Below are 27,172 nucleotides of genomic sequence, written 5' to 3'. Positions count from 1 at the left end.
TTGCATGCTTCACAGAAGAGAATTGTCATGGACTAAAGAAGCAGCTGTAAAAAATGTCAAACTTCAGGCAAAAAAATGAAGTGTAAAAAGAGGTGATCGTGATCTCTCAGCCTGGGAAGAAAACCTAGAGAGAAGGTTTGTAGGTTAGAGGAAGAAATGAGAAACACAAGAGAAATAAAACAGTGAAATAAAAGCTGAATTAAGAAGTTTTTTGTTACTACAGGAAAATCAAGCAGAAAATGAGAGGGAGTCTAAAGAGAAGTGGAGGATGAAGGGACCTGGCAAAGATGGATGTCCAAGACTGGAAGATAATGGTGTGTGCTCACAGAGATGGGAATAATGTGCAGAAACCTCCAAACCTTTACAACACCATGAGAGAGTTCTGTGTGACTGCTTATCAGCTGCTTAGCTGGGAAAGGTCTGAATCCCAATTATTGGCCTGAATCTTTGTTTCAGTTACTAAAAATGATGTGGAAGCAAAAGAATCTACTTCTCATGATGGAACTAGACATGGGCTCTACAGGAAAAATCTATTGGCTTTTTAAAAATTATTTTTTTAATATCCAATTTCTCCTTTTTAAATCATCACCATGTCAAATGCAATGATTGTGCTGTGCCAGAGTATGGTCAGAAAACAGGAAATGGTCATTGGCAAGAGTTTTGACTTGTCCAGAGGACAAGAATGTTTTGGTGACAGCTGAAGAAGTGAGTGAGGACCTTTCTCAGAGAGAAGATGGAATTAGAGACACAAGGAATTCTGAGTCCTTGCATAAGTCTGATGGCAAATTTGGAGAGCATTCTGCTAAAACATGCTTACAGTTCCATGTGGGAAAGGCATATCCGCAGGTGAGGATATAGAAACAAGAAGTGAACAAGGTAGAAAAGTGTACAGGTGGAAAAGGATGTTATTTATGGGTAGCACTTAGGCAATAAATAAAGCTCTTTGAAATCCATCAAGAAACAAAGATTGGGTTTAGAGAAAAAATCAAGTTATGGTTCAGGTACGGTAAGATTGGGTAGAAATAAATATGAGCTCAATTTGTTTGGCCTAGCAAAAGCATTTTCTGTAAATCCAGATGATTTAAGAGAAAGGAATACACTGGTGTAATAACTAATGGATATAAATTTTGGCATAAGATTAAAAGAAAAATTTCTGGTACCCAGAGAAGAGGAATTAATTTCCAACAGCAGTGGTGAAGAGGGAACACAAAATTTGATAAATATGTGATCACAATTCCACATAACATAACATATATTCATAACATAACATATATATATAACATATATATAACAATTCCACATAACATGCATAACACAGCTGCTTCTGATCCTGATAGAACAGACACCTCGAGTTTTCCTGCTACTCTGGTGCTCCTGGAAATGTGGAAAGCCCTGCTGAGCCAGGCCTGAACGGGCAGCTGGAGGTGTCAGAGTTTGACATCTGATAAAATTCCTGGCTTGCATGGAGGAATGGCACACTGCTGACCTTCAGGGAGAAACACCAGCCTACCTCAGCAACGAGAGTGATGACAGATGCAGCACTCCATTCAATTAAAGGGCTTTCAATGCAAGTACATGAATTATTAAGCTACAGCATATTAATTCTCATTAAAGGATATGTATTTGATGTCCTAACAAACTATTAAGTGAAAACAGCACTTGATTTGTCTCTTTTTCTGAGCTGTGTCTCTTCAACCCTCTCTTTATTAAGAATTCACATCAAGAATTCCAATGGAACATATTTGTTTTCTTTCACCTAATAGAATTTTATTGGAAAAATTTGTTAAAATACACTTATTTACTTAAGACTTTCAGAAGAATCACACATGATGAGACATGCAAATGCCTTGGAAAATTGGAAAATAATAATTTACCATTATTTTTCAGTGTTTGGTGTTGCTAATAAGAATAAAAGAATTTTAAAGCATTTGGGAAATACTTTCTAATCCAGTTACTATGGTTACAAGTTTGTTGGAGATAAAGCAGTTATATGGCAATGATGGAATCGAATTTTCTGAACAATATTGATATATCCAGTACCTAATTTCCTGCTTCATAATAAATCACATTAATGACCTGAAGGAAAGCCGCAAACAGAAGAGATTTTTTGCTCTAAAGCTGTTCGGCAAAGTATGCTTCAGTTTAACTGCCACACTGTTTATGTTAACTTTGATTTCAGAAGTTGATAATTTTACACTGTGTTGCAAATTAAGGTAGAGGTGAGAAAGAAGTCTGTCCCTGCCAGTAAATTGCCTATGGATAGTAACTAAGATGAAATAAAACCCCAGCAAGTAATTTTTCATTGCCACACTAACTTAATTGTAGGCTCAAGTTTAAAATGTTTGGATTATTTTCAGACATAACAGCTATTTCATTTAATGAATAGGGATGGAGAATAAGAATTGCCATTTCCTAACCCCATTCCCTGTGGTTTTCATGACTGGTTTTTTGTTAGCTTTCATCTTTACAGTCTGATGATGATCCTGTATCCTCAGCTGACTGAGGGGAAGATGTTTTGTTCCACCTTGACTTTCTGTCTTGTTTCAGTTCAGTTGTTTGGAATTCCCATTCAATCTGTCCATTTTCTATAATCTATTTTCTTGTTGAATGTGTGATTTTGAGCTAAAACTTGGTCTCTGCACTCTTAGCAGGACCAAATTTGAAACTTAACAAGATGTAGAGCCTACATCTGTAATTTTGGATTGGTAGAACAGGATATTTGGATCCAGGATTTCTGTTTGCTTAATCCCTTTAATTTGTAAAGTTTCTTCCTACAAATCTACTTAGAGTAACACTTTATCTTAAGTGAGATGAGAGATGCAACAGACTTATCCAGCTTTATTTAGCAGAGTGCTGTGTTAATATGTTACCAGCAAAAACATAAAAACTGCATCATATCAAAGTCAGGGGAGAGAACACAACCACAGAGCTTCCTTTAAATCAATTAAGATATTTATTTGATAACTGTGAGCTGATTCATACTGCTTCAAACATGATTGTTTTCCTGTTCCATTCCAAATAATTCCTCTAGTTTCTTGTTACACAGTCAGTTGTTAGCAAGTTTATAATACAATATAAAGCAATATCCAAATGAATGACATTTTAGGAACAAAATTAACTTATTGCTGCCAATTTACAAACTAGATACTGTCATACTGTCAACCTTGGTGCTTTCATTAATGAAAGACTTTAATAAAAGCATTTTGCAGACTGGTCTGGCGACAAATTTGATATTACCAGCTGTGGATTGTTAAAATGGTGTTAAGTAAAGATGGTTGGCAGAGCATTTCCAGAAGGAAAAATTATATGTATTATATATGGCTCATCTGTAAGGTGGAGTAAATAGCTGTCACTCAGGGAACAACAGTAATTTTCTTCCTTCTCTCTAACTGCTGATTCTCTTCAATGATTAATTGAGGAGAATTTTAACCTTTTTGCATTTTGCCCTTGCTTTTATCATCCAAGGATGATTCTTACTTTTTTTTTTTTTCCCTTGTATTTTAGGGTGATGTACAGCAACAGATCAATAGGGTGAATAAAGGAGTATGATGCTATTATCCATAATGACAGCTGTGGTTTAATTCAGGAAACATTTTCCCTTCTCATTTCCCAAACATCTGGTGCTCTTTTCCAGCTGCCCTCTAAAGGCACCTTTCTTTAACCTTTCTGCTTTATCACTTACTGTGCAACCCTGTTGGTTGAATTCAGAAATGGAAAAAGTAAAGTCTGGTCTATAGGGCAGAATCATGGAATGTTGAGGCTGGAAAAGATTTCTGGAATACCTAATTTTGAAGTTAATGTCATTCTTTTCTATTGACCTATTTTTCTTTCCAGGTCAAATATATAAAATGTAAATTATTTCATTGTAATCAATGTTCCATTGCTAAAATTTTCAATTACAGAAATCCCACATATTAAGCAATTTACTTTTGCTTGTATTTGGAAGAGTTTAGTTTGACCACTCTACTTTGTCTAGAATGACTCACAAAGGGAAAAATCACTTTCTGCCACTGAAACTTTGCTTATACAAAGGCAAATTTAGAATTCAGAGAACTGTGCTTTTTGGGATTAACCTGTTTTCCAAAGTTCTGTATTTAACTTAGTGAGAGAGTTGATTTCTGGTTAGGTCACAATATTCCTTAAATTTTCTCAGGCTGTTTATGAAGTCATGGTGATTACTGGAATTTACATATTTGGGGTTTAAACACAGGACTCATACTGTCCATGCTGTATTTAAATATATATAATATACATTTGTGTATAAACACATTCCAGAGATGCAAAACAATAAATTACAACAGATCCAGACTTTCATGAGCTCTCTTGGTCAGTGTTGTTGACTTTGTAGGTGTTTTTCTCCCATTTTTATCTATAAATTGCTGCTGTGGGTTCCTATCAGTGTTATTGGAAATTCTATTTTTCTGTGCACAAAGTTCCATTGCATTGCTGCTCTTCCATACTTTATTTCCCTGCCATGTTTCCATCTGTACCATATTCCTGAAGAACAGGTGGGTAACATGGGATAAATATTTATACAAATTCTGTTTAAGAATTGAAGTGACTGTTAAAATATTTGCACAATTTTGCCAGGGCATTTTTTAGTAATGTTCTTGAGCTTGAGCTGCAGTTTAAGCCGAGTCTCTGTAAGCCTGTGCTCATCCCTTGGGCCAGCCATGGGGTCCTGTAAGCACAGGCTAAAGCATTTCACTCTCCTGTACCACTGCCTGACCCCAAGCACATTGAAGCTGACAGAAATTCTCCATCAAAGTGGGAAAGGAATTTTCATAAGGCCAACCCTTCTGGGAGTTTGCAGTGGGAAAAAAGGAGCCTTGCAGGAAGTGTGAGTTAAGCTGATCATGTACATATCAAGTTATACTCGATTCAATATGTTTTTAGGGAAAATTTTTAAAGTGCACTTGGAAAATAGGATTTTCATCAAGGTTCAAACAGCTTCAGAAGCTTTTCTTTTCATTTCTACAAAGCATGGACGAAGCTATTAAGTTTACATTTCCAATTGAGCTTGAGAATGGATTTGATAATAGGAATCTGTTCAACAATGAAGTCCAGAAATTGAAAGTAGTAGTGATCCCTATAATCCAATAACATGTGTCTTAATATATTTTTTACTTATTAGAATTGGGAAAAAAAAAGTAAAAGAAGTGCAGATGTAGCTGAGCTTGGCTACAACTTGAATTCAGGGGTTATATTAATTTAACAGAACTCATGTTCAAGCCTGATTTACAATATATTACAAGTATTTCAAGATAATAGAAGTGATGAAAGCTAGTTTCCTACAAATAATAGCTTTCTGCAATAAATCCAGGTGCTCTTATCGATATTAGTGCTTGGAGCACAATGACCCTAAATAATCCCCTCAGCACCACTGGGGTTATTTTCTGCCTCATGATGATTCAAACTGGGATAAGAGGGAGCAAATCCTGGAGCTGCAGCTGACCTGATCAGGCAATGAATATACATGTGAAAAATGGAAATTCTCCCTTTCTGCTTTGGCAGGTGTCAATAAATCTTTTCACTCTGCATTGTTCCAGTTTTTGTGGAACTTCTAGGCACTTTGTATGTTGGATGTTTTCAAATCAAATTTGGTCAAAGCTAGCCAAAAGGCTTAAGTTGGATCAGTTAAGCGTTATCTTTTTCAAGAGATCAGACTAAAGAGTCAAATGTTTACCAAAACAGCCTTTCCTCCTCAATAGATCCTTTTCTATTTGACAAAGAAGCCTTTAAATGTTCCTGAGGAAGCTGTTGTAGGGATGGAATAATGGTTAAATCAGACACATGGAAAGAGCAATGTCTGCAGTGGACAATTTGCTAATTACATAAAAAAACCTCTAAGGAGTTGTATGAATTTCATAGAACAAAATGGGCAATGCAGAGCATCTTGAAAGTGTGCAAATAGGAAAACATAATGAATCAGCTTCATCCAGTGTTATTATTACTGTGCTGTTGGGCAAACCTGAATTTGCTAAGGGTCACTGGAACACGAAAATTAACTTGAATTAATAGAATTTATTGTAGATGGATTATTTTTTTAAAACTCCTATACTATCATTACCGCGTTAAGTAATTTTCTTATGAGAATCCTAATTGTTAATAAATCATATTCTTTGTTCTTAAAAAACAAAAGTCAACGCAATAATGATACAATAATGATTTAAAAAAAAAAAGTGTAATTACCTGTTAATGAGAAATCTCAAAAACCACGTATTGTTTCCTTTGGGGCATGACTGATGAAAGATGTTCTTTGTAAGGACTAGAAAGTTACTTCTGTAAGTAGTAGAAAATTGATTCTATTTATTCCCCCAAGATTCCATGAAGATTGGTGATTCCAAATTTTTCATCTTAGGAGATACAGATGTGGTTCAGTCACCCACTGTGAGCTCAGGACATGCTGCTGCTGTTTGTACCCACCAGCTCTTTTCCTCATGTACTAGAACACAAGCTTTAACCACATTTTTCATGTTGAAAACTCCCATCCTGAACAGCCTTTTAATTCTGGGAACAAATGAAGCACATGTTCCCTGATGATAACTTATGTGTATGCATAGGTGCCTATAATTTATAGCAGATGGAGACAGGTACAATCCAGTCCAGTGCAGCAGAGCCAAGAACAAAAAATAAATTCTTCTTCACATGCTTTTCAAAATAAGTACTTTCTAAAATTCTTATTAGACATCAGAGTTAATTAGATTTTTAGAATTAGAGAGACATTTTCCTATCAGCTTTTTAAATCAGGGACTAGAGGCAAAATAGAGCTCAGCTGTCATTGTTTGTCCTTGATTCTTCCAAGGAGGGACTCCCTGTTGCTTGTGCAATGAACCATGTAGACCCTTATGAAGTAGCTTTCAAAGCAAGAAATTATTATGTTGAGGAGAGAGAGAAATTATCTCATTGCACATAATTTAAGAACAGGTTCTGCCATTGGTTTCAGTCATGAATTTACAGTCAGGAGTTTTTGAATTTCACAGGTCAAATCCTGACAAACAAATACCTGGCAAACTGTTCATACAGTTTTATTTCTACTGCAGTTTTAAAAAGACTGTGAGAGGATTCTTCGAAATCCCCAACTTCCCTTAAAATAGTGAAAGTCCTGCCAAAGTGGAAGAGAAAATGATAAACTACCAGTAAATATTTCAGTTATTTTGGAAAGAAGGGAGGCTGTGCCACACTGCAGATGTTCTCAGTGGAGGGACAGGAGTATGAAGGAGCATCTCAAAATGATGTGTCAAAAGAAATGGATTCAGAGCAAAAGAGAAAAAAAAAATATTATAAAATAGGAAAGAGCAAGTTTATAGAGAGTTCAAACTGGGAATTAACTCCTGGCTGTGGTATGTAAATAGTCCTGCACCTTGGCTTCACTTGCTCTGGAACGTGGGGGTCACATTCTTCCCATTCTTATTAAAAGCTCCCTAAGAAGCCTTGAAAAATATAAGAACTACCACTGAATCCCATTCCTGCACCAGGCAATCAGTCAAAGCCAAGATGCAGCAGTCCCTGGAATAGATAAACTTTGGAATGATCATGAAGTGAACAGTCATCATGGATCTTTTTAAGACAAATCATATTTCCTAAATGTATTAAGGTCTGTGGAGAAGCTGAAGGTGTAGATAAATCTGATCAATAAACCATACCCAGGTTTCTCTGCTGAGAGGAAATGTTTCCTTCAGCTAAAAATGATTGAAACATCAGTGTGAAAACAGATTTCCATAGGGAAGGTTTTACCAATAGATATTTTCAAGGATTTATACAGTGATTTGTGTTGTTTAACAGAACAGAAATTATCTGGAAGAGGAGACATTACAGTGACAGAATTTGCAGATCATCCAAAATGAGTCATGAGATTGACAAGTAATGGCAAGATTAGAGTGTTGCAGAGCAATTTAACAGTACTGAAGGTTAGAACTGGTTGATAATTTTTGTCAAGCATTGTGATATTCTGTGAATTGTCACAAGATGTAGAGGCCAAAAGGAAAGGGTGTCCTTGCTGTTGTGCCTGAGGGTTTCTGATTCTGGCACAGAATGACATCGATCACCACTGCAGGGAGAATCCAGGGGCAGATGTATCCAGGAATGATCCCTGTGTCATTTTTTGGTTCATCTTTGAATTATTTTTACTGCTCCTTGTAAAGAAAACACACCACAGAAACATTTCAGGGTGGCTGCACAAATAATTACTTTGCAGTTCTGTAATTCCACAAACCATGTCTAGTTTAAGCTCTTGTTCTTCTAAATAAAATTTCCATCATTCAAATGCATCTGGAAAGCAGAAAGAAGGGGTGAGGAATGTCTGACTCATTATTTATCTTCAAATATTGCTTTATTATTTATAGAGTCGTTCTGCATTTCAAAAGCATGTAGGCAATGTAGAAACAAAAAACTGTTTCTGAAAGCAGTGAGATTTAAGTTACCAAGGCCAAGATTTTTAGGGGAATTTAGGTATCTCATTTCCTTCATCACGATGCTGTGTGTAATCTGCAGTTAAAATGGAATTAAAGTTCCTTCCCCTGGAATTTCTGATAATCTGTGGATCTCCAGTTGTCCTGCAGTGTAAAAAGAGGTATTATAATGTCTGCTACTGGGCTTTAGTTTGGCTCCTTGCTGCTGTCCCCCCTGGGATGCTGGGCTGGCACATCCCTTGTTTGTCCTGAGCTGTTCCACTTGCAGGAATTGTCCTGGAGGTTGGGGTCATTTGGACCTGCAGTTTTTAACTGGGTGACTTCAGGCTTCCTCTCCAGGATACTGCAGAAGGGCTAAATTTAGTGACTAAATTTTCTAATATAAATTTCTCCAAAATTAATTTTTCTGTAGGTTTAGTTTAATGCTGATATACTGTGCTGTCAATTGAAAATTCCCAAGATAGGTCAAAGTGATAGATATAGAGGAGCAGTCCTAATTGATGAGAGATCTGTTTTCTTGCCCATTGATTTCTCTGGCTGAAATTGAAATGAATGATTTGCAGTTGAAATGACTTGGCTATTCTTTCTAAAGATCAATTTCAAAGCCGTCTCTGCTCTTCATATTAGTTGGGAAATCCTGTTTTAAGATCTTTCTGTATTCTAAATACATTAAGTGTAGCCATAGAAACATACATATTAAGGTGATTTTAATTATTAATAAACTTGGTAGATGTTAAATTATTTTTGTACCTCCACAATGGGTTGTTGACTAATTTACATTTAAAAAAAGTTACTAATACCATTAAATATTTTTTTTACTTCTATTTGAGAATTGTGATCATATGCCTGCAGCCTTAACTTCTGGTAAAAGTTAAACAATACCTGAGCCTGGGAAAATGAACTGGTTTCATTAATCTAAAGGCTCTTTTTGCCTCATTAATTATTGCTGCAGTTTTACCTGCATTTCCATAAATTAGAAGAGAAAAAGACATTATTTTAAGTTTATTGCTGAATTCTTTTTGAGGATGGGGGCACTCTCGTGCATTCATCTTTATAGGTGTCAACATATAACTTGGATGATCTCCATACATTTTTATTTTCATATGAGACTCTCTAATATCTTAGAGAAGCCTAGTCCTTTTTATCTGAAAATATGTAATAACTTTGTAGTAAAACAGGTAAAATATGATATTGCATATACAGGTATAGGTAATATAATATTTGTTATCTTTGGATGTTTTAGTCATACTATAACTGCAGTTAAATATAGGGAGACTGCAATTAATTACATCAGAAATAGCTGCTAATGCTTTCATTTGTTCTGAATAATGGAATTACAATAATGATCTTAGCCTGTATGAACTGGTGAGAATGGATTGGGCTGTTTGTTAACACTGAGCTGAAGCAATGTCTATGAAAACCAGGTGTATTTTGGATTCACAGCGCTGTAATTGAAGTCAGATATGGCCATGGATGATTATAGATTATCACTTAATAATGGCACTATCAGTAAGGTTAGCAGGAAGTGTAAACAGCCATGGAATGAGATCCTGGTTTGTTTTTTGGGCATGCTTTCTCCTTTCCCCTGTTTAGCAGTGTGTCAGTGCCCTGGAAGGGCTGGGAATCCAAGGCCCCAGGATTGGCTGGGTGCTGCTCCAGAGCTAAAGCCAAGGCCCAGAATAGCTGTGGCTCCAATATTGGTGCACAATCCAGCTGGATCCTCTCTCTGCACACTAAAGTGGAGCACAGACTGGCTGGATATTTATATTTTACCAGTTTAAAATGGCACTGGAGACCTGTGTTTCTGCTTGACTCCTGTTTTAATTCTATTATGGGATAGATGACATGTTTGTTAAGCACCATGGGGTAAAGCCCTGAGGACACTGGATTAAGGGACACACCAAGGAGATGCCATTCCAAGGATGCTCTGGATCAGGATCACTCCTGGGGTGAATCCACCTCCCTGCTCAGATCAATGGGGATTTTTCTCTTGGAATCCAATATGTCCCTTAGAATAGCAGGACTAGATTATGTCAGATTCATTCCCATTAAACAGCATTAAACTCTTTAAGTCAGGTTAAAATTGCATAAGCTTGTTCTGGTAGATGGAACAGAACCTCCTTGACTCCTCAGATCATTTAAATAAAAATCTCATTGTTACAAAAGAGGGAATTTCTTTCTAACATTTAGAATACTTCATAAAAATATCCCATTTTTTCTTTTTGCTCTGGTTTATTCAGTGTGAATTTTACTTCTTGAATGTCTTTCTCTATCCTTTATTTTCTTCAATCTCAGCTAAAGTATTAAAATGATTTTTTTTTTCCACACTATTAGCTACATTTACATTCTGCAAGATAAAGAACGCCATAGCCATTATCCACCAATCCTATGTATGTAACACTTTAGTAATTTAACAGCTCAAACTTTCACAAAATCTTACTATTAGCTTTAAATAGTATTTTTTGACTTTGAACAGTGTTATGGCAAAGCAATTTTATGTGACTGGAAAGCATCTAATTTTGTCAGAGTTAGAAAAGATAAAGCTGATAGAAGTAGTGGAAAAATATTTTGTATTTAGCCACAAGTGGATTAAAAAGCTCAGAAAATTTTTGGTTTTCCTTGTATGATAACTGTAATTAAGATTTAAGTAATGATAAATGATAAATTCAGAGGCTGATGCCAACTTGCATGTTTATGGGATGCCGTGTTAAAATAAAAAAATAAATGCGTTATTTCTATTGCCTACAATTTTTTCTTGGCCTCAGGCTGCCATTGGGCAAAATCAAACCTTTTATTATGGAACCTTGTGTGTATTTTCCCTCTGGGTCCTTCCTTTAAAAAGTAAATTTTATTCAGTTAATTCAAGAACAGAATTTATGTTCTTTGTGTACTATATGGGTTCTTGAATGTTAATATTTTAATTGTTAATACTAGGTGATGGAAAGCTAACAATACTCTTGTTACATTCAGGGATTGCAATATGGAATATTTTTTTCCCTGCAGTCTTAGATGTCATGAAATATTGCTTTTTAAGGCATATTTGTTATGAAAAGGCGTTAAGTTAGACATTGATGGACTGGGTTTCACAGAACATTGGAAAACACAGCTGCATATGGGATAAAAAAAAGAGATAAGTGACAATGATGAATATATTTGAAGCTGCATTTTAAAATTTTATTTATTCACCTATTTATTTATTTATATATTTATTTAGCTGATGATGTGTATGACAACATTACCACATTTCAGGCAGCTTAGAAAGCTGCCTAAAAAGAATGCAGTACAGATTGTTATGCTAATAATTTCAGTCTAGAGCTTCCCATAAAGGTCATCTTAGACTTTGGGAATATTTTAAAAGAGCATTTAAATTTTAAACCCATATTAAATAGTTATTGGTGAAAACATCCAAAGATTGTAATGTGTAATCTTTGAAGAACCAATTTACTGAAGCTTTAACTGAGCTTACATTTCTAGCTCTACTATTTTTGTTGGAATCTTTCACACAAGTGGGCAATGCTGATTGTGAGAATCATTGCTTCACAATATTACATTGTAGTCTTATTTGTGGCTTAGTGAAAGTTGAGAAAAAGATCTGTATTTACCAGTGAACTTTGAAAACTGAGAAAATATTTTGAAGAATATTTTTGTGTCACCTGACTTGAAGGCTTTTTTTTTCTTCTGATGGTCATCAAGACACTGATTTGGCTGAATTCTGAAATAAGGCTTCTTGAAAGAGATAACATCAAGCTTTAAGTACAATGTAATTGATCACTCAACATTCTGTGGATTATTTGTTATTTATTCTCAGATATACCAGCAAATCTTATACTCTTAAAACAATCTCTTTGAGCTCAAAGAGGGCAGTTGTGCAGTTCTTTCTTTCCAATACTCTTGTAATCCCTTCAATGTTTCAGATTATTTCTGTAGGAGTTTTTTGGCTTTATGTGGAGTTTTTTATTCTAAATGAGTAGTTAGATTAAATCAAATTCACATTTGTTTGCCAGCAGAGAAAATCAGTGGCAACTGGTTTACTTAAGGTAATGCTTGCGAAGACCTGTCATTGTGAGAGTTCTCACTATGTAGAAAAGGGTAGTTAAAGTATTTCCTGTTCCAAATTTGGCTTTTTCCACAGTTTCTCCAGGTATAGATGCCAGTCTTCACAAGCAAATGCAAATGTTTATGCAGAAATATTGATACAAATATCTGTGTCGATAAGAGATGAGACTAAACCACAGAACCCTCACTTGGAACAGTGACAACTTTTAGCTTGCTGAGTCACAAAATGTAGATGCTCTCTGCATTTAAATTTCATGGCTCAGCTTCCAGTTTTTTGAGGAAGGAAATTGTAAAATGAATTATCACACTAACCTACATGCAGCTATTTTTACATAAATTCAGGTTGAGTAATTGGTGCTGTTGCAAATTTGAGTTGAATCCTTTTGCAAGTCTGGAATTAGGTATGAGGTATATATATATATATATCTCTATATATCTATATATATATCTTGATGTGAGTAAACAGGAATAACTTATTGTCTACAATTTTATTGGAGAGAGCCCTTATAAAGGCCACAAACAGGGGCAGACCTGTTTACAGAAGGTACATAAAGTAAATCCTTGGTGTGGAGCAGAACCATCCTGATCTCTTGGTACCTTCCAGCACTCTGTGCTTACCTTGATCCATTTCTGTGTTTTCAGAAATGTATCAGTAGTTTTAAGAGTTCACTCCAAAGACCTCCAGTATTTTTGTCGAGTACCTGGACAGACGTTCTGTGTTTCAGGCTTCTCCAAACCCCTCAAATTACTGCATGTTTAGCATTTTGTGGCTTGGGGTACAGTCTACTCATATTCAAATTGCCATTTTGAAATAAAATTGCCACAGAATAAATGGAAAAACCTGCAGTAAAAATATCAGGACCTGAGATCCAGCCTTCATTTTCTTCTAATTTGACTGATCAAGTAATGATTCTACTTTATGATCTCAGTACTTGGCTTTACTAAAACCAAACAGAAGTCACTCTGGTAGATACTTAATTTGTTGTTTCTTAAATCTCTTCTCAGTGTTAGTATGACTAGGATTTTTACTAATACAGTAGATCAATATAATATTATCTAAATTGCCTGGGTTTTGGTTAAAAAAAAGACATTAATGCTAACATTTAGTCACAATAGACTGCTTTTATTTCAAATTAGAAACAGTCAAATTCATCAAGATGTAGTTAAAACTTTCTTTTGAGTAAGATTATCAGAAGTTTCTGCCAGTAGTCCATGTTAGACCTTCAAACACAGTCACACATGGAATTGCTAACAAGGTTTTTCAAGCGTGGAGGTAAAGTTTTTGATCAGGTTTGTGATGACATTTCAGACATTGATAATTTAAGGGCCAATATGAAGAAAACACAAATTACATTTACCATTCATAACTTTAAATTGCATTACTGCCTACAATTTTTAAGGAATTATGACTACTCACAGCTGTTTCGAATTGACCTCTGATGCTTTTAGATGAAAAGTGAGGTGGATCCACTGATAAAAATAGAAATGAGTGTAGAAAACCAAAATTAAAATCTTAATTAACAATTTTTAAAAAAACCCATGAAGTTACTAATAGAAGTATTCAGTGCTTCATCATACCAAAATGTTTAAAATATTAGATATTCCAGATAAGTGTCACAGCTGCCATCTGCCCTTGGCAGAAGCACCAGCATCTGCTGAGATGCAGACCTGTGACCTCTAGATAAGTTTCTATACACAAAAAAATATTTATCTTCCTCCTGTGACCTTCCATGAGCACGACATGAGGCATGGATTTGTTTCCTAGGGAACTAGTGACTGAGGAAAATCTATAATTAGATCTGTGGGTTGTTTGCTACAAGTGGGAATTGGGTGCTAAGCAGGTTCTTAAAGTATCCAGAAGTATTAGACAGACTTCATGTAATCGAACCAAATTTAGAAAAAAGTACCCTTCATCATGATATTTCTTTTTTTAATATCTTCAATTATAAAAATTAAGTACTTTTGATAGGGTGCTTATTCCTCTAAGTTCATTTTAATTGCAAAATATTTTCACATTCAAGACTCATCAGGTCGCTAGCTAAAGCAAAAATAAAATTAGTCAAAATCTTCCAAGAAATTTCTTCAGCTTCAACAGAGTCTTAATTTTCAAGAGCATTTTAGGTGAATCATTCTCATCAGCTCTGTTTTCTCACTTTACTACTCCTATTCAGTTCCTCAGGTCACTTCTGAAACTTCGGTTTCTCATTCTGCAATTCCAACTACTCTGCCCAGCTGGGGGGTCCCACTTAATCCAGATCTTGATTCCTTTCTTTGCTGCATGCATGGATCTGGAGATAACATTTGTAGCTGAGTCCCAGGGTTTGTAAATGTGGCTGCAGGGAGAGGAAGCAGCCAGGTTTTGTATTCCCCAGACAAGTCAGGGCACGGCTCTCCAGACCCAATCAGCAGATTATTCCAGCTCAAATGCTGCCCTGGTGCTCCCAGCCCAGGGCCACATCAGTGCCTTGTGCTTGTCTGGATGCTGCACACGAGGCACCCAGTGAAAAATTAGGACTTTGATTTTATTCAGAATAAATGGCACTGTGAAATACCTGGGAAGAGGTGCTGTAAAGTTGGTCTGTTCTCTTTTCTCCCATTTCTTCCATGTTTGGCTGCACCTGTGGTGATTACACGTCGTGTATTCTGTCCTAGGTCCTGAATTGCTGCAATTCCAAATCATCAAATGTGGCAATGTTGTCTCTTGATTTCTGCCCTTTTAGATCTGTGAAAAACATTCACCAAAACTTCTCTATAAATCCAAATAATCCCTTGGTTTGTTTGTTTTTAAGGGGAACTTTTGAGTTCTTCTTTTAATACTGTCAATCACAGTCAAGTTTTCCCTACCAGACCACAGCTTTGGAGCTACCCTGTCTGGCTGTCACTCAGCAGAGAGCGGTGCACCAATTCCTTCAAGTGACAGGTTTGCAAGTCACTTAAGAAGCAAATAAAAAATGGTTCTTAAATAGCTCCTGAAAGGCCAGACCAGCCAGTGGAACAGCCAGGCCTCCTGTGACAGGGAACACTTCCAAGTCCTTTCCCTCTGAGGTCACAAAAACCTGTGTTTGTGGATTCTCTGCTGTCAGCAGGGAGGTGTTGTTGTGCACAGAATCCTGAGTCTGCAGATATATTTGTGAAATAGACTGCTAGGAACAGGGAAAGGGAAAATTATTTGTAATGAATCTTCTTGCTCTTTATAAATTAGGAGTAAAAGGAAGCTGAGGAATTACCTGCTACAAAAGCTAATGCACATCTTGATGTGTTTATTGAATTACTTTGCTTCGATCTCTGAGCAAATGCTCACTCTTAGCTATTTATATTGGTTCAATCCTCAAATTTAAATCCCTGCAACTGCTGGAAAGGGTTCTTCAGGGAGAATTCTTGCATCTGTGTACAACTACGATAATGAACCTGGGGCTGAAGGGATCCACCAGTGCCCAGGGCTCCCACATGCATAAATTCATTTTGCTTCACTTGAACACCTGTGTATGCCACTACAAAGTTGATCTGAATTTTGTAAACATTTATCCATAATTATGATAAAAAGCCATTATCTTGAGAAGATATTTTTTTGGTTGAATATCGAATATCCTATTTGTTTTGATTATTCTAAAAAGGCCTGGAAAATGGAGCCCTGGTGGTGAAACAGCCTCACTGGTTTTTAAAATATCGTGCCATTTTCATACGCTGAGATACTTTGTTGAAATATTTACCTATGGAATTTATGAACCTTGTCAAATTTCAGATTTGCAGTTCTTTACTTAGTAAAACATCGTGTTTGTACTGATGTAACAAAAGAATACTTGGTTTCTGTAACCAACTACTCTGAAATAGTTTCTGAAACAGAAAATAGGTCCTTAAAGCTTAAAATAACTGAATTATGGCTTTCTTTGCTGGGTTAAATCTAACCTGTTGTCTATGTACATCTCTTTTCTCTGGGACATCTGTAGATGTTCATTGTTATTTGGGCTGTCAACGGCACCAAGCAAAAAGTTAGGAGCTGATGGCATAGAGGGAATGTCTGAGGCACTAAATGTAGTTTTCCCCAGCTCTGCTCCCCCCAGAACCCAAACTCTTCACCTCAACTTTGTGTTCCCTTGCCTTGGCTGTCACAGATGTTGGGTCTGTGTTGCACATTCCCATTGCTGGTGACATTTCCCTCTCTATCCTGGGGTTTCTGAGGGCCCCTCCAGTTGCAAGCACAGATATCAGGATTTTGGGGATGTTTTTTTTTGGCTGGTTTCAGCTTTGTAGGAAAGCTCATGGAGATTGACACAGCTGTGAAAAACTTATCTCTTCCATGGACTGGAGATTGAAAACTGACCTGGAAATGGTTTGAAATTTAGGACTGTGGTGTTGCCTGTGTTGTTGCTTTCCATAAACACCTCTGATTGCTGAAGTTTTGTTTTGCTCTTTACTCGAATTTCACAAATATCATTCAGTCTGGTCTCCATTAAATTTTGGATTCTCTGGATAAAATTCTGAAAGGACACCTGCCCAGATGTGTTCTGATTGATAAAAGGGTGAAGTTGATAGTCCATTATGTGAACAGGAAAAAGTGGTGCCTGAAAAATTCTCTGTGCTGAGTTTATCCCCTGTTATCACCAATAAAGGACACAGTCACTCAGAGAAGCTTTACAATTCCTGTTGCCATTATGGGAATGAAACCCCTGGATTTCCTTGGCTGTCACCTGCCCATGGAGTGAATCAGGAGAAAGTTCTGATCAGAGGGAAAGCCAAGGTCAGCTTTGGCTGATATCTGCCTCCATCACAGAGCACAATTTGGCTCCCATACTCAGCCACTTTATCTGATATTTCATTAAAGAAGCGAGAGGTATTAATTTTTACATAATAAATTATTTAACTCAACAAATATATAATTTCCTTTCTAGCCATGGGTTTTGTATGTTTAGCTTACAGTAATGAAGCACTTTCTGTTGGTTAATGCTTTTGAATAACGATGGGAATATTTTGCATTTGTTTTGGTTGAAAGAGTATTTGAGTCAGCATGGAGCAGATGGAGCCTCTGACTGTAAAGAGTAATTTTCAGTATGGCAGGACAGGAAGTATCTGTTTATTTATACAATACCTAAACAATGGGCCTAAACCTCTTGTGGAGCACAGTGATTTGAGGAAAAAAATAGTTCACCTTTAAATATTCAATGAATAAATTTGCTTCCTAAGAGGCTAGGGGGAAGCAGGAAACACCAGAACCAAGCAACCCTACAAAAAAATAAAATAAAAAAATAAAATAAAAAAATAAAATAAAAAAATAAAATTAAAAAATAAATAAACCACAAGGGAGACACTGTAATGCTCTGAAATGAAAAGAACTGGGGCATGAACCAAATATTCCTTTCTAGGGGTGGGATTAGTTTTTTAATTAAAAAGTGAGTGCAACTATTATGATGCATCTATAATTCACCTGGCATCAAGAACTAAGAAATTATGGGAGTGTTTGAGGCAAACATTTCTTAAAGAATAAAACTGGTAACTGGGGATGGAGCTGTTTAGGACAGATTTGCTGGTGTTGCAGAGCTGTGAATTCTCTCTCAGGGCAGCGTGGAGTTTTTGTACTTCTGTTTCTCTTCTTCTCTTGAGAACACTCTGATTTACTTCTGCGATAAACCCGTAACAACAGGGGGATCACATTGCTGAAATGAGTTTAGCTGTGAGGGATACACAATGTCAGCTGAAAAATTGTGCTGGGGAAATACGTTTTGGCCATGGTTCAGCAGGAAGCAGCTCCTGTCAGCTCCGTGATGCTCTGTTTGCTTGGAAGTGTCTTTCCTTCAGCTGAGCAGGATCACAGAGCCTTTTGCTGGGCTGTCGTGGCTGCTGTGCCTGTGGGATGGATCACTTCAATTCCCAATTATTCTCTGAAGTACCCTTGAGATGGGGAAGTGGGCGATGTCTGAGTGTCCGTCCAGTGCTGTCCTTGTGTCCTGGGTGAGGGAGCAGCCTCCAACATCCATGTTATTGTGGGATGGGTGTCTATTCTGAGCCATCTGTCCACAGAAAATCCCCTCTGACCTGTGAGATCAGAGCAAGGGAGAATGAAAAAGGTAGAAATTGGGATGCTGGATAAAGTATTCCTGTCTTATCCATATTCCCAGTGGGTGGGTGGTGGGGTCCTGTGCTGGACTAACAACCAAAGAATGCAGAGCCTTTATGTGCAACACATAGCCACTGCCATATGGTGAAGACATTTTCGGTATTAGAACCTGCACTGAAGTTCCTGAAGCTGTGAAAAAATTATGGAAATATCTGCTTCTGTCTGGGCTTCAGGTAGCACTGACTGTGGGATCTCATTTATGTATTTTAGAAAAGTGAAAATTAAATCCCAAAGTAAACATTGCAGTAGAAATAGTCTGGCCTTGTTTTATCTCCACCAGGATATTGGGAAAACATTGTTCTGCAAATGCATTGTGAGCTAGGAAATTTTCCTGTGAACAGTGCTGTGTTTATGCCAGCGCTCCGAGCCTCAGCCTTGCCACAAGAGATGACAGACAGTCCTCCTGTTTTCTTCCTTGCTCCTGCTGAAGCACCAAACCATATGGCAAATTAAGCCCGATTTTTATTAAACTTTTCATTGTACTGGGCTCCGCGTGAACTGGGAAATGCACTTTCTTTGAACTATGCAGCCATTATATAAGCATCTTAATTAGGAGATGGTAATGTTCTCCCTGACATTCCGGGGAGTTCGCGGCTCCCTCTTGTGGCTAATTAAGCTTTTTAACGAACCTTCTGAAAATGACTTTTTGTGAGAGGCCCACAACTCCTGGGCAAACACTGCCGTGGTGCCCCGGGCAGCTCCGTGCCCGCTCGGGGTCACAATCCCGGGCTGGAGCTGCTGGGCAGTGCCCGGAGACATGGACAGGTAAATTGATAACAGGAAAAGGGCTGCAAAGGGCTGCAGTGGGAATGTGACGGCTCCCTGAAGTCTTCTAAAAACTCAGTGAGTTCCTCCAGCCACTCAGAAAACCTCTGCTCTCTGGTAACTCTGTTCATCCCATACGTTAATGAGGGTGCAGAAGGGTTTGCAGCTGGAGTTGAGATGAGACATGGGATGTGTCAGCCCCAAGGAGCACAAATCTTTCAGGCACCGCATTGGGATGTCTCACCATCAAATTCAAGGTGAAGATCTCTGCCAGATTTGACATTGAGAAGAAATTTTCCCACCACTTGGGTTTGCAGGGACTACTACTACTACTACTACTACTACTACTACTATTATTATTACTACTATTATTACTATTATTACTATTATTGCATTCTTGCTTTTCTATCTAGTGTGCAGAAAAACTTCCATATGAATATCTGGATTTTTTTACAAATTTCCCCTTCAGAGCCCAATATTTGTTTTTCTTTCTTATCGTGGATTGCTACAACTGAGGCACTGTGTTTGTACTGCATCTTAAATTTGTCATAAACAGGCAATGTTTGGTGGCTCTGGTGAAAATGGCTGCAGTGTAAACACCTCTGAGTTTTGTGAGACTTTTGTGCTGGCCTGGGGCTCATTTCGGGCCTTTCAAACTGCTGCTCTGATATGGGAAGGTGCCTCATAATAAATCTCAGGCATCAGGGCAGAAAAGGATAAATTCATCTGTCCCCTATAAATGTGAGAAATGGTCATGACATTGCAAAATCTCAGGCACAGCTTTATGTTAAGAAAAACTTGTATTTTTAGGCTTGATGTAAAAAGACCAGAAATTGGTCAGAAAATGACCTGAACAGCAGGTTACTTTCCAGTAGGAGACATTAAGGCCGAGTTTCATCACCAAACCAGAAGTGACTTTGCCCTTTTGTCACCTGCAGTGTTGTCTGCCTCTGTGTTTTGGCGTGATTTACTCAAAAATACACAGGAAGGAAACTTCAACCATTAGTGTTTCTGAGTGTTGGAAGGATGGAGAAAAAAAGAAGTGAAACAGGTTTTTACTTTGAAATGTCTCCCTTCCCCAAAGGGTTTGGAAAGCAAAACTTTATCTCTGAAAATGCTGATTTCCTATTTCATATCTCATGGCAATTTTTTCCTCAATTAAAATAAAGGAATAATGATTACAGGGTTAAGTCAAAATCTCACTGCCCAGTAATCTGCAAACCAGCATTGCTCAATCCACAGCAATAGGGCAGCAAACATTTATTTCCTCAGGGACATTATTAAATACCCTGCACATTTATTATCTGAAAACTGGAGAAGGTCCAAATTTCTAAGGCCACTTTCTCCCTTCCTCTTCCTGAGCTGTAATTCAGACCAGAATATAAATTTTTGAGTTAATGTTTCTGCGGAAATCAGCGATATGAAATTGCTAGAAACAAAAGAACACCGAACAGCAGAGGGAAGAAATGGCTTGGCAGGATTGTCAGCCTTAAAGGGCAAGATTAATTTATAATCCCTCAGATTCTGGTGTACAAATACACATTTGCAAAGTGTGTAGTTTATAACTGATATTGTGTGGCTCTGCAGGTTGGTAAATGTTACTGTTGCTAATGTGAGGCTGCCATGAAATTGGATTTTTGGGGATTTTGTTCTCATGGGAAAATAAGGTGATAGTAACAAAGAGTCACCGTACACTCATGGGTGTGGGTATATACATAAATAGACATTTGTGAACTAATTCCAGCTGTGGGACTCAGGAGTATTCTGAGCAGGCTATTCTGATATTTTCAAGCAAATATTTTCCCCTGGATTAAAAATCCTGGGAAAGGAAGAGTTCAAGAGAATTGAGGGGAAAAAACCCAACCTGAAAGTAGTGTGTAATGACTTCACAATGACTAATAAAATATTGTGTGATGGCTCTCTGGTATGGTAAGGGTTGTTGTGAAATGAGAGTGCTTCATGGCAATCAATAGAATATTCTTTTCTTCTTGTAAGTTTGTTGCTGTTCTATCAATTCAACTGAAAAGAAGAAAGAGCATTAAATGAAATGTCAAATTCTAGACATAGAGTGAATTCTGTGATGGAATAACAGTAACTTTAAGTAGTGAAATTGAAGACACTAAAGATAAGATAGGAACCAGCCAAGAACATGAGTAGCTTTTCCAGGATTTAACACAAAAATTGCAGTGTGTCTTGTGAATGATTGAAATCATATTTTATAGTTACATTTTATTGGCAGGGAACATAGCTCAGCATTAGTTAAAAGACTGAAATGACTTATGTGGTTTTAGGATGAGTTTAAAAGATTTTACAACATGGCCCATCACTTGTTTCCTGCCATGCAGGTCATCAGAAGTGAAGGGACAGATGGAGTAAAATTCCGGCTCTCTGGAAAGGGAGTAGATCAAGACCCAAAAGGAATTTTTAGAATCAATGAAATGAACGGGGACGTCTCCGTGACCCGAAGCCTTGATCGAGAAGCAATTGCCAATTACGAGGTGAGTACTCAGAGTGATAACATCTCTGCCTCTGTGTTGATAGCATGCATTTTCTGAACGTGTATTTGCTCCTGAAAGATCTGCACTTAAATTGAAGATTCAATTGCTGCCACTGTCCTGTGAAATTTCAAGAATCGTTGGAAATGGTAAATGTGTTTGTTCTTCACGCAGTTGAAACTTGTCTTCTTTCTGCATGGAATTTCTGTCTTTTATCTTCAGTGGAAATGCTGTCTGAACACTGTGTATGAATTTGATTTCTGAATGCAAAATTTTGTTTGGACAAAGGAAGATTTTCTGGGGAAGTTGTCACTATGGTATTACAGGATTATACATTTTTATTGTCAAATGGTCAATGAAAAGTACTATTGAACTCCATTTTTAGTAATGGGTGTCTTTAATAGAGATAAAGAAGATAATGGTGATATGAAAATGTTACATATGAAATGTACATCACCTACAAAAGTCTTACTAAAGATTCTTCTTGTCACTAAAAATGTTTCTCTCCATTGAATACACAACACATGATCTCTGGAACCTGTAAAACAACTGCCCCACCATGTTCCAAAATGCATCAAATAAATAGAGGACCTGTCAATAATGTTTTCTATCCAGCTCTGGGCATGTGTGCTCACACAACTTGTCCCTGGCCACTCTGATCCAGAGGAGCAGCAGAATTCCAAGTGCCCAGTGCTCGGTGAATGTTGCCTTTTGTGTCCCACACAGGGATTATCTCCCAGCCTCTGGCAGAGGGAGCACATGGTGTCCTGGCCCCTGTGGGGGACAGTTCTGGCTGCCATCCCTGACCCCTCAGTTTCATCTCCTGCAGTGTAATAATCAGCACTTGCACCTCCAGTGCTGTTTCCTTCCTCCTCTGGGAGAGTTTCCCAGTTTGATGATGGGCCCTACTGCTCAAACAGCACTGCTAAAATTTACCATATGCTGGTTTTCAACACTTGAACATCTCCTTCGTATCTGGGTCTGCAGTGAAATGTGTGTTAAGCACATGCACAGGATTTATGGGAGTTGCTGACGTCCTTCTTGCAAGAAAAACATTGCAGTTTCTCTTTTTAACGCTGTTCCTTGTCTTCATTTGCCAGCTGTTTCTTATTTTATCAGTGGCTTTCCACCTTAATGCGTTGAGTATAAACCTTGAATATTTTTTCTTCTGGAAAATCATAGTAGACTTTCCAACTCAATGCAGCAAACCACAAATGGCCCTCGTATCTGATCTGGCAAAAAATACACTTAAATTAAGACAAACCCATTTCCCCAGAGGAGGCTTTTTGAAGGAATGTAAGTTATGCACAAGAAATGTCACATAGCAGGTGATCCAGAGCAATGTGAATGCACAGCCTGAGAGGCTGTGGTGCTTCCTGAGCTGGCATCCAACACTCTGCTCAGCAGCTCTTCCCCATCCTGCAGCAAAAAATGGGGCTGGAATGTTCTGAAGGAGAACCTTCAACTTGATTATGTGTCTCAAATCCAGCCTATTATTTTCCAATAAAGATGTATCATGGCGTCAGGAAGACATCAGGATTTTCTCCCTAATTTCCTTGGTACACTGAACGGTGAATAACCCAAAAGATCCTTGAATTTCTCTCAAAAAATGTTTTCTGGTTTTATTTGAGCTTCCCCCTGCCCAACACTGCAGTTCTGAAAGGAAAAATTCAAAGCAAAAGGCAAACGAAGAAGAGATCGTTATGAAAAAATACAAGTTCTTTGCAAACCATCAGAATATCAAGTGATATTCTGATTGTGTAATCAGAGGTGGGAGAAGGATGCAAAGGTAAAATCTGTTTGAATCCTTCAGCTACACCCAGGGTTGCTCTGCCTGAGCACTGATTTATTTCCTGCACTTAGTGCATATATGCTCAAGGGGTAAATTTAAAAATGTTAATAGGACACAAAACAAAGTGTTGGTGATCATGGTATTTCATAGAATTTTGCACACTTTACCAGAATGTTTTAAATTAGCTAAGAATATTTAATCTGTTAATTTTTTATTTTTTTTTTTCACTGAAAGTTTGAAAATCTGGGTTTTGCTGTCCTCTTTCTCCTGGAGGAATCCTGAAAAACTCGTAGGAGTTCCTCTCTGGATTCATAACAAGAGAACATTATTAAATTAGAGAATATTATACTCTACACAGACAACTCTGTTCTTTGTTTGATATGATCTCTTCTTTCTATGGTTTGTTTTAAGTATTTTATTTTTAGTAAAAGTTAGAAAATATTTTAAAATAGAGTGAGAATGTTTGTCTGAGGGTCAGGGCCTGCCAATCTTTTTGGTGGAAGCCAATTTTGTTGAAGTTGTGTTTTCAGACGAGTTTAAAATTTGATTTTTAGCAAAGGAACTCAAACTGGCAAGAGGAATGTAAGGCAGCTCGTGTTAATGACACCAACCTCACCCTCTGAAATTAACTTATTCATCCACCTGATTTATGAGCTTATTTCTTATGAAACTTTGTGATTTGTGTTCTTAAAGACCAAGGAATGTCAGTCAGCTTCAGTTTTAAGTGAAAGCTGCTTGCAAAGACGAGCAGGAGGATTCAGGGATGAAGTTATGCCCAGCAAAGAGATACAGTGGTAGAAAACTGTGTAGCAACTCTATTTTTCCTTCTCAGAAAGTTCATTAAGGAGCATCCTGATAGGAATTCTGCAGGTCAGAGTACCCCCGTGGATTTACATGGAATGGTTTTATTTTGGGGCTGGCTGGAGCTTGTTGACAAAACTGCTAAATGATTCTCTGAAGAGTTGAGTTAAGCAGGCTCTGGGCACGTTATGGAGTTGCTTCTGGGCTGGTGAGATAAGAGGTAGCCTAGAGCCCCTGTTTAGTGGGAGCAAAAGGTGTTGCATTGTACAAATATGCTCTCAAGCATATTTAGTTTTCTCCTGAGATTTGAATAAATCAGACTAAGTCCAAAATTTCAGACAATGGCATATAGTTTATTTATTTGCTATTGGAAAGTGCAGATGTGGAAAAAGAGGTGGAGATTGGTTGGGAGATTTCAGATGGGTTTTCTAGCCCAGATCAGTAAGGTGTGCACTCCGTGCAAAACCTGCCCATAATTTATGCAATTCAGAGCCCCCTTCAGACCCTTAGTCTTTTCTTATTCCAGCAGAGCAGAAATATTAGTGACTTTTCAGTTCTTTCCTTGAGCAAAAAAAAAAAAAAAATCAAGTGTTTCTGTAAAGAGATGTGATAACAGAGCAGAAGGATTCCAGGGAGGCTGGAAGGCTACTTGTGCTCAGTGTTGATAAAACCCCAATGAATTGGGAAACAAAGGGTCAGACAGAGGGCCAGTGAAAATAGAAGTCTGAAAACCAGTGATTATGGGGTAATCTGTTATTTAAAACCCCTGGGCTCATTTTCAAAACCTCACATTTACCTTGATAATATATTTGTAGGCAGAATGCAAGAAAAAGCAGGAAAAGTTGCAGAGGTCGACTGCCACCGCCGAGATGACGAAAAGTTTCTGAGTTACAAGAACTCTGTTGTGTTCTTTACTCCAAGTTAAGTGGGTCCAGAAGAATTGGCACGAATAGTCCATTATTTTTTTATTGTTTATGCATGAGATTTGGGGTTGGGCATTCCTTGGGTACAGGACAAAGCCTCCAGCTGCAGAAGCTCATTTCCCATCACTTCCCACTGCATGGAATCCCTGCAGCAGTGAAATCCAGCCCTGCAGCCTCTAAAGCATCAGTGGCAAAGTGCCACTGGGGTGCTCCAACTGGGACTCAAGCTTTTAAAGAGTGCTGCCATCACTGAAAGGCAACAAATGTGTGTGCAGGAGAAATAATCAGAAAGTGATCCTCTGCAAGCATGAAACGAGGCAGCTTGATAACACTGTGTGCGAATTAGAGCTGTGACCAAATTTACCTAGGCAATTTGAACTGCTAATGAAGAGTTAGTTTTAATTATTTTTTAAGTAAAAGTGCTTTATTTGCTTTAAAAAAATACTTAACAAGCAGAGGTGTGAAATCAGCGCTCAGCTTTTTTTATAATGGCAGATCACACTTCTGTGAGAGGATGCCTTGCAACTGGTAGTGACAGACTGAGATATTTAGAAAACTTATGTTAACAGGACTGAAAAGCAAACTGGGAATGTGTATTTCTATGAAGAATTGTTTCTATATGTTGGCTAACAAGTAGGCTGAGAGGAGGGTAAAGATGTGACCCATCAACAGCTCTCTGCTGTGAACTGCCTCACTTCAGGTACACTGGACTGAGTCAAGCATTGAGGGGAGGCTGCAGCCCTAATGGGCTCAATTTCCCTGTTTAATAAGGAACTAACAATGGAAATACTTCACAATGATGAGGAAAACTGGCCTGGTCAGGTGCTGAGGAGCATTTTGTGGGAAAGATTTGTGAGTGCTTTAATGCATTTTTGCAGATAAGGGAAGTTACTATAGCAAAACCCTGGAAGTGAATGGCTGTAATTTATCGTGTGCAGGAGAAGGAATTTGTCGTCTGTGTAAGTCCATTTTAGTGCAGCCACATCCTTTTTAGAATGAATTATCATCCTCTGGTACTGAATCCCTGATGATGCTGGGTGGAGATCTATGGACAGCACTCAGAAACATGCTGCTCCTTCAAAAATCACCAGTTTGCTTCTAACTTCAAGAACAGTGTAAAATGTATTTTAACCCTGGTTATCTGCCCTGGCAGACTTGTCTGGAGTGTAACTGATCTGCTCTGTTTTGAGCTGAAACCACCTGATGGGGAATGTCAGGCCCCAGCCATCTCTTACTAGTATCCCAAAAAAAAAAAAGGCATTCAGTCTTTCATGGAAAAAAGTCTGGTCTTGTAGAGATGTAAATTGCAGTAAAATGGGCTTGATTTAATTAAATAATCATTAATATACAGATCAAGCCTGTTGAAATACTGGTGATTTCAAATTGCATCTGTTACATCAAAAAAACATGCAGCAATGGCAGAGTTCAAAGTTTCAGGACAGAATCCTGACTATTTAGCAAAGGGAAATGAAAGAAAATTTTACTAGGAAAAAAAAAAAAAAAAAGATTTCTTGTGGAAGTATAAAATATAATTATTAATCAGATAGAGAATTATTTATATACTTGAGCTGCAGTCAGATCAACTGAAATACAGCTGAAAATTCAGACAGAGAAAAAGATCTCTGTAGTTTGTGTTGCATGTTATATGTAGGGAGTGCAGGAGATAGATGTCTCTTTCCTTTATACTGCAGAATTTACATATATAGTCATTAATGTGCTGACATGTTGGGCCTCCAGGTAAATTCAGAGAGGACCCTTCAAAGCAAAAACACCTGGAGGCAGAAACAAATCCAGGAGAAAGAAAGGCCTGGATCCTT

The 27,172-nt window shown here is 37.6% G+C and overlaps 1 protein-coding gene across 2 annotated transcripts in view; it reads left to right on the top strand.

The window, feature by feature from the left end:
- CDH13 (cadherin 13) overlaps positions 1 to 27,172 on the top strand; it is a 428,229-nt gene that overhangs the window by 185,883 nt on the left and 215,174 nt on the right. For both annotated transcript variants that reach the window (XM_014257138.2, XM_005528228.3), the window contains exon 5: positions 21,690 to 21,842. In XM_014257138.2, coding sequence (XP_014112613.1) covers positions 21,690 to 21,842 — 153 coding nt within the window. The remainder of the gene's footprint in view (positions 1 to 21,689; positions 21,843 to 27,172) is intronic.

Source organism: Pseudopodoces humilis, chromosome 14, assembly GCF_049639895.1.
Source record: "Pseudopodoces humilis isolate 2021_Gansu_Grassland_sample_001 chromosome 14, ASM4963989v1, whole genome shotgun sequence".
Lineage (NCBI taxonomy): Eukaryota > Metazoa > Chordata > Aves > Passeriformes > Paridae > Pseudopodoces > Pseudopodoces humilis.
Note: the sequence above shows the minus strand (reverse complement) of the source record. Positions and strands in the feature narration are given on the sequence as shown.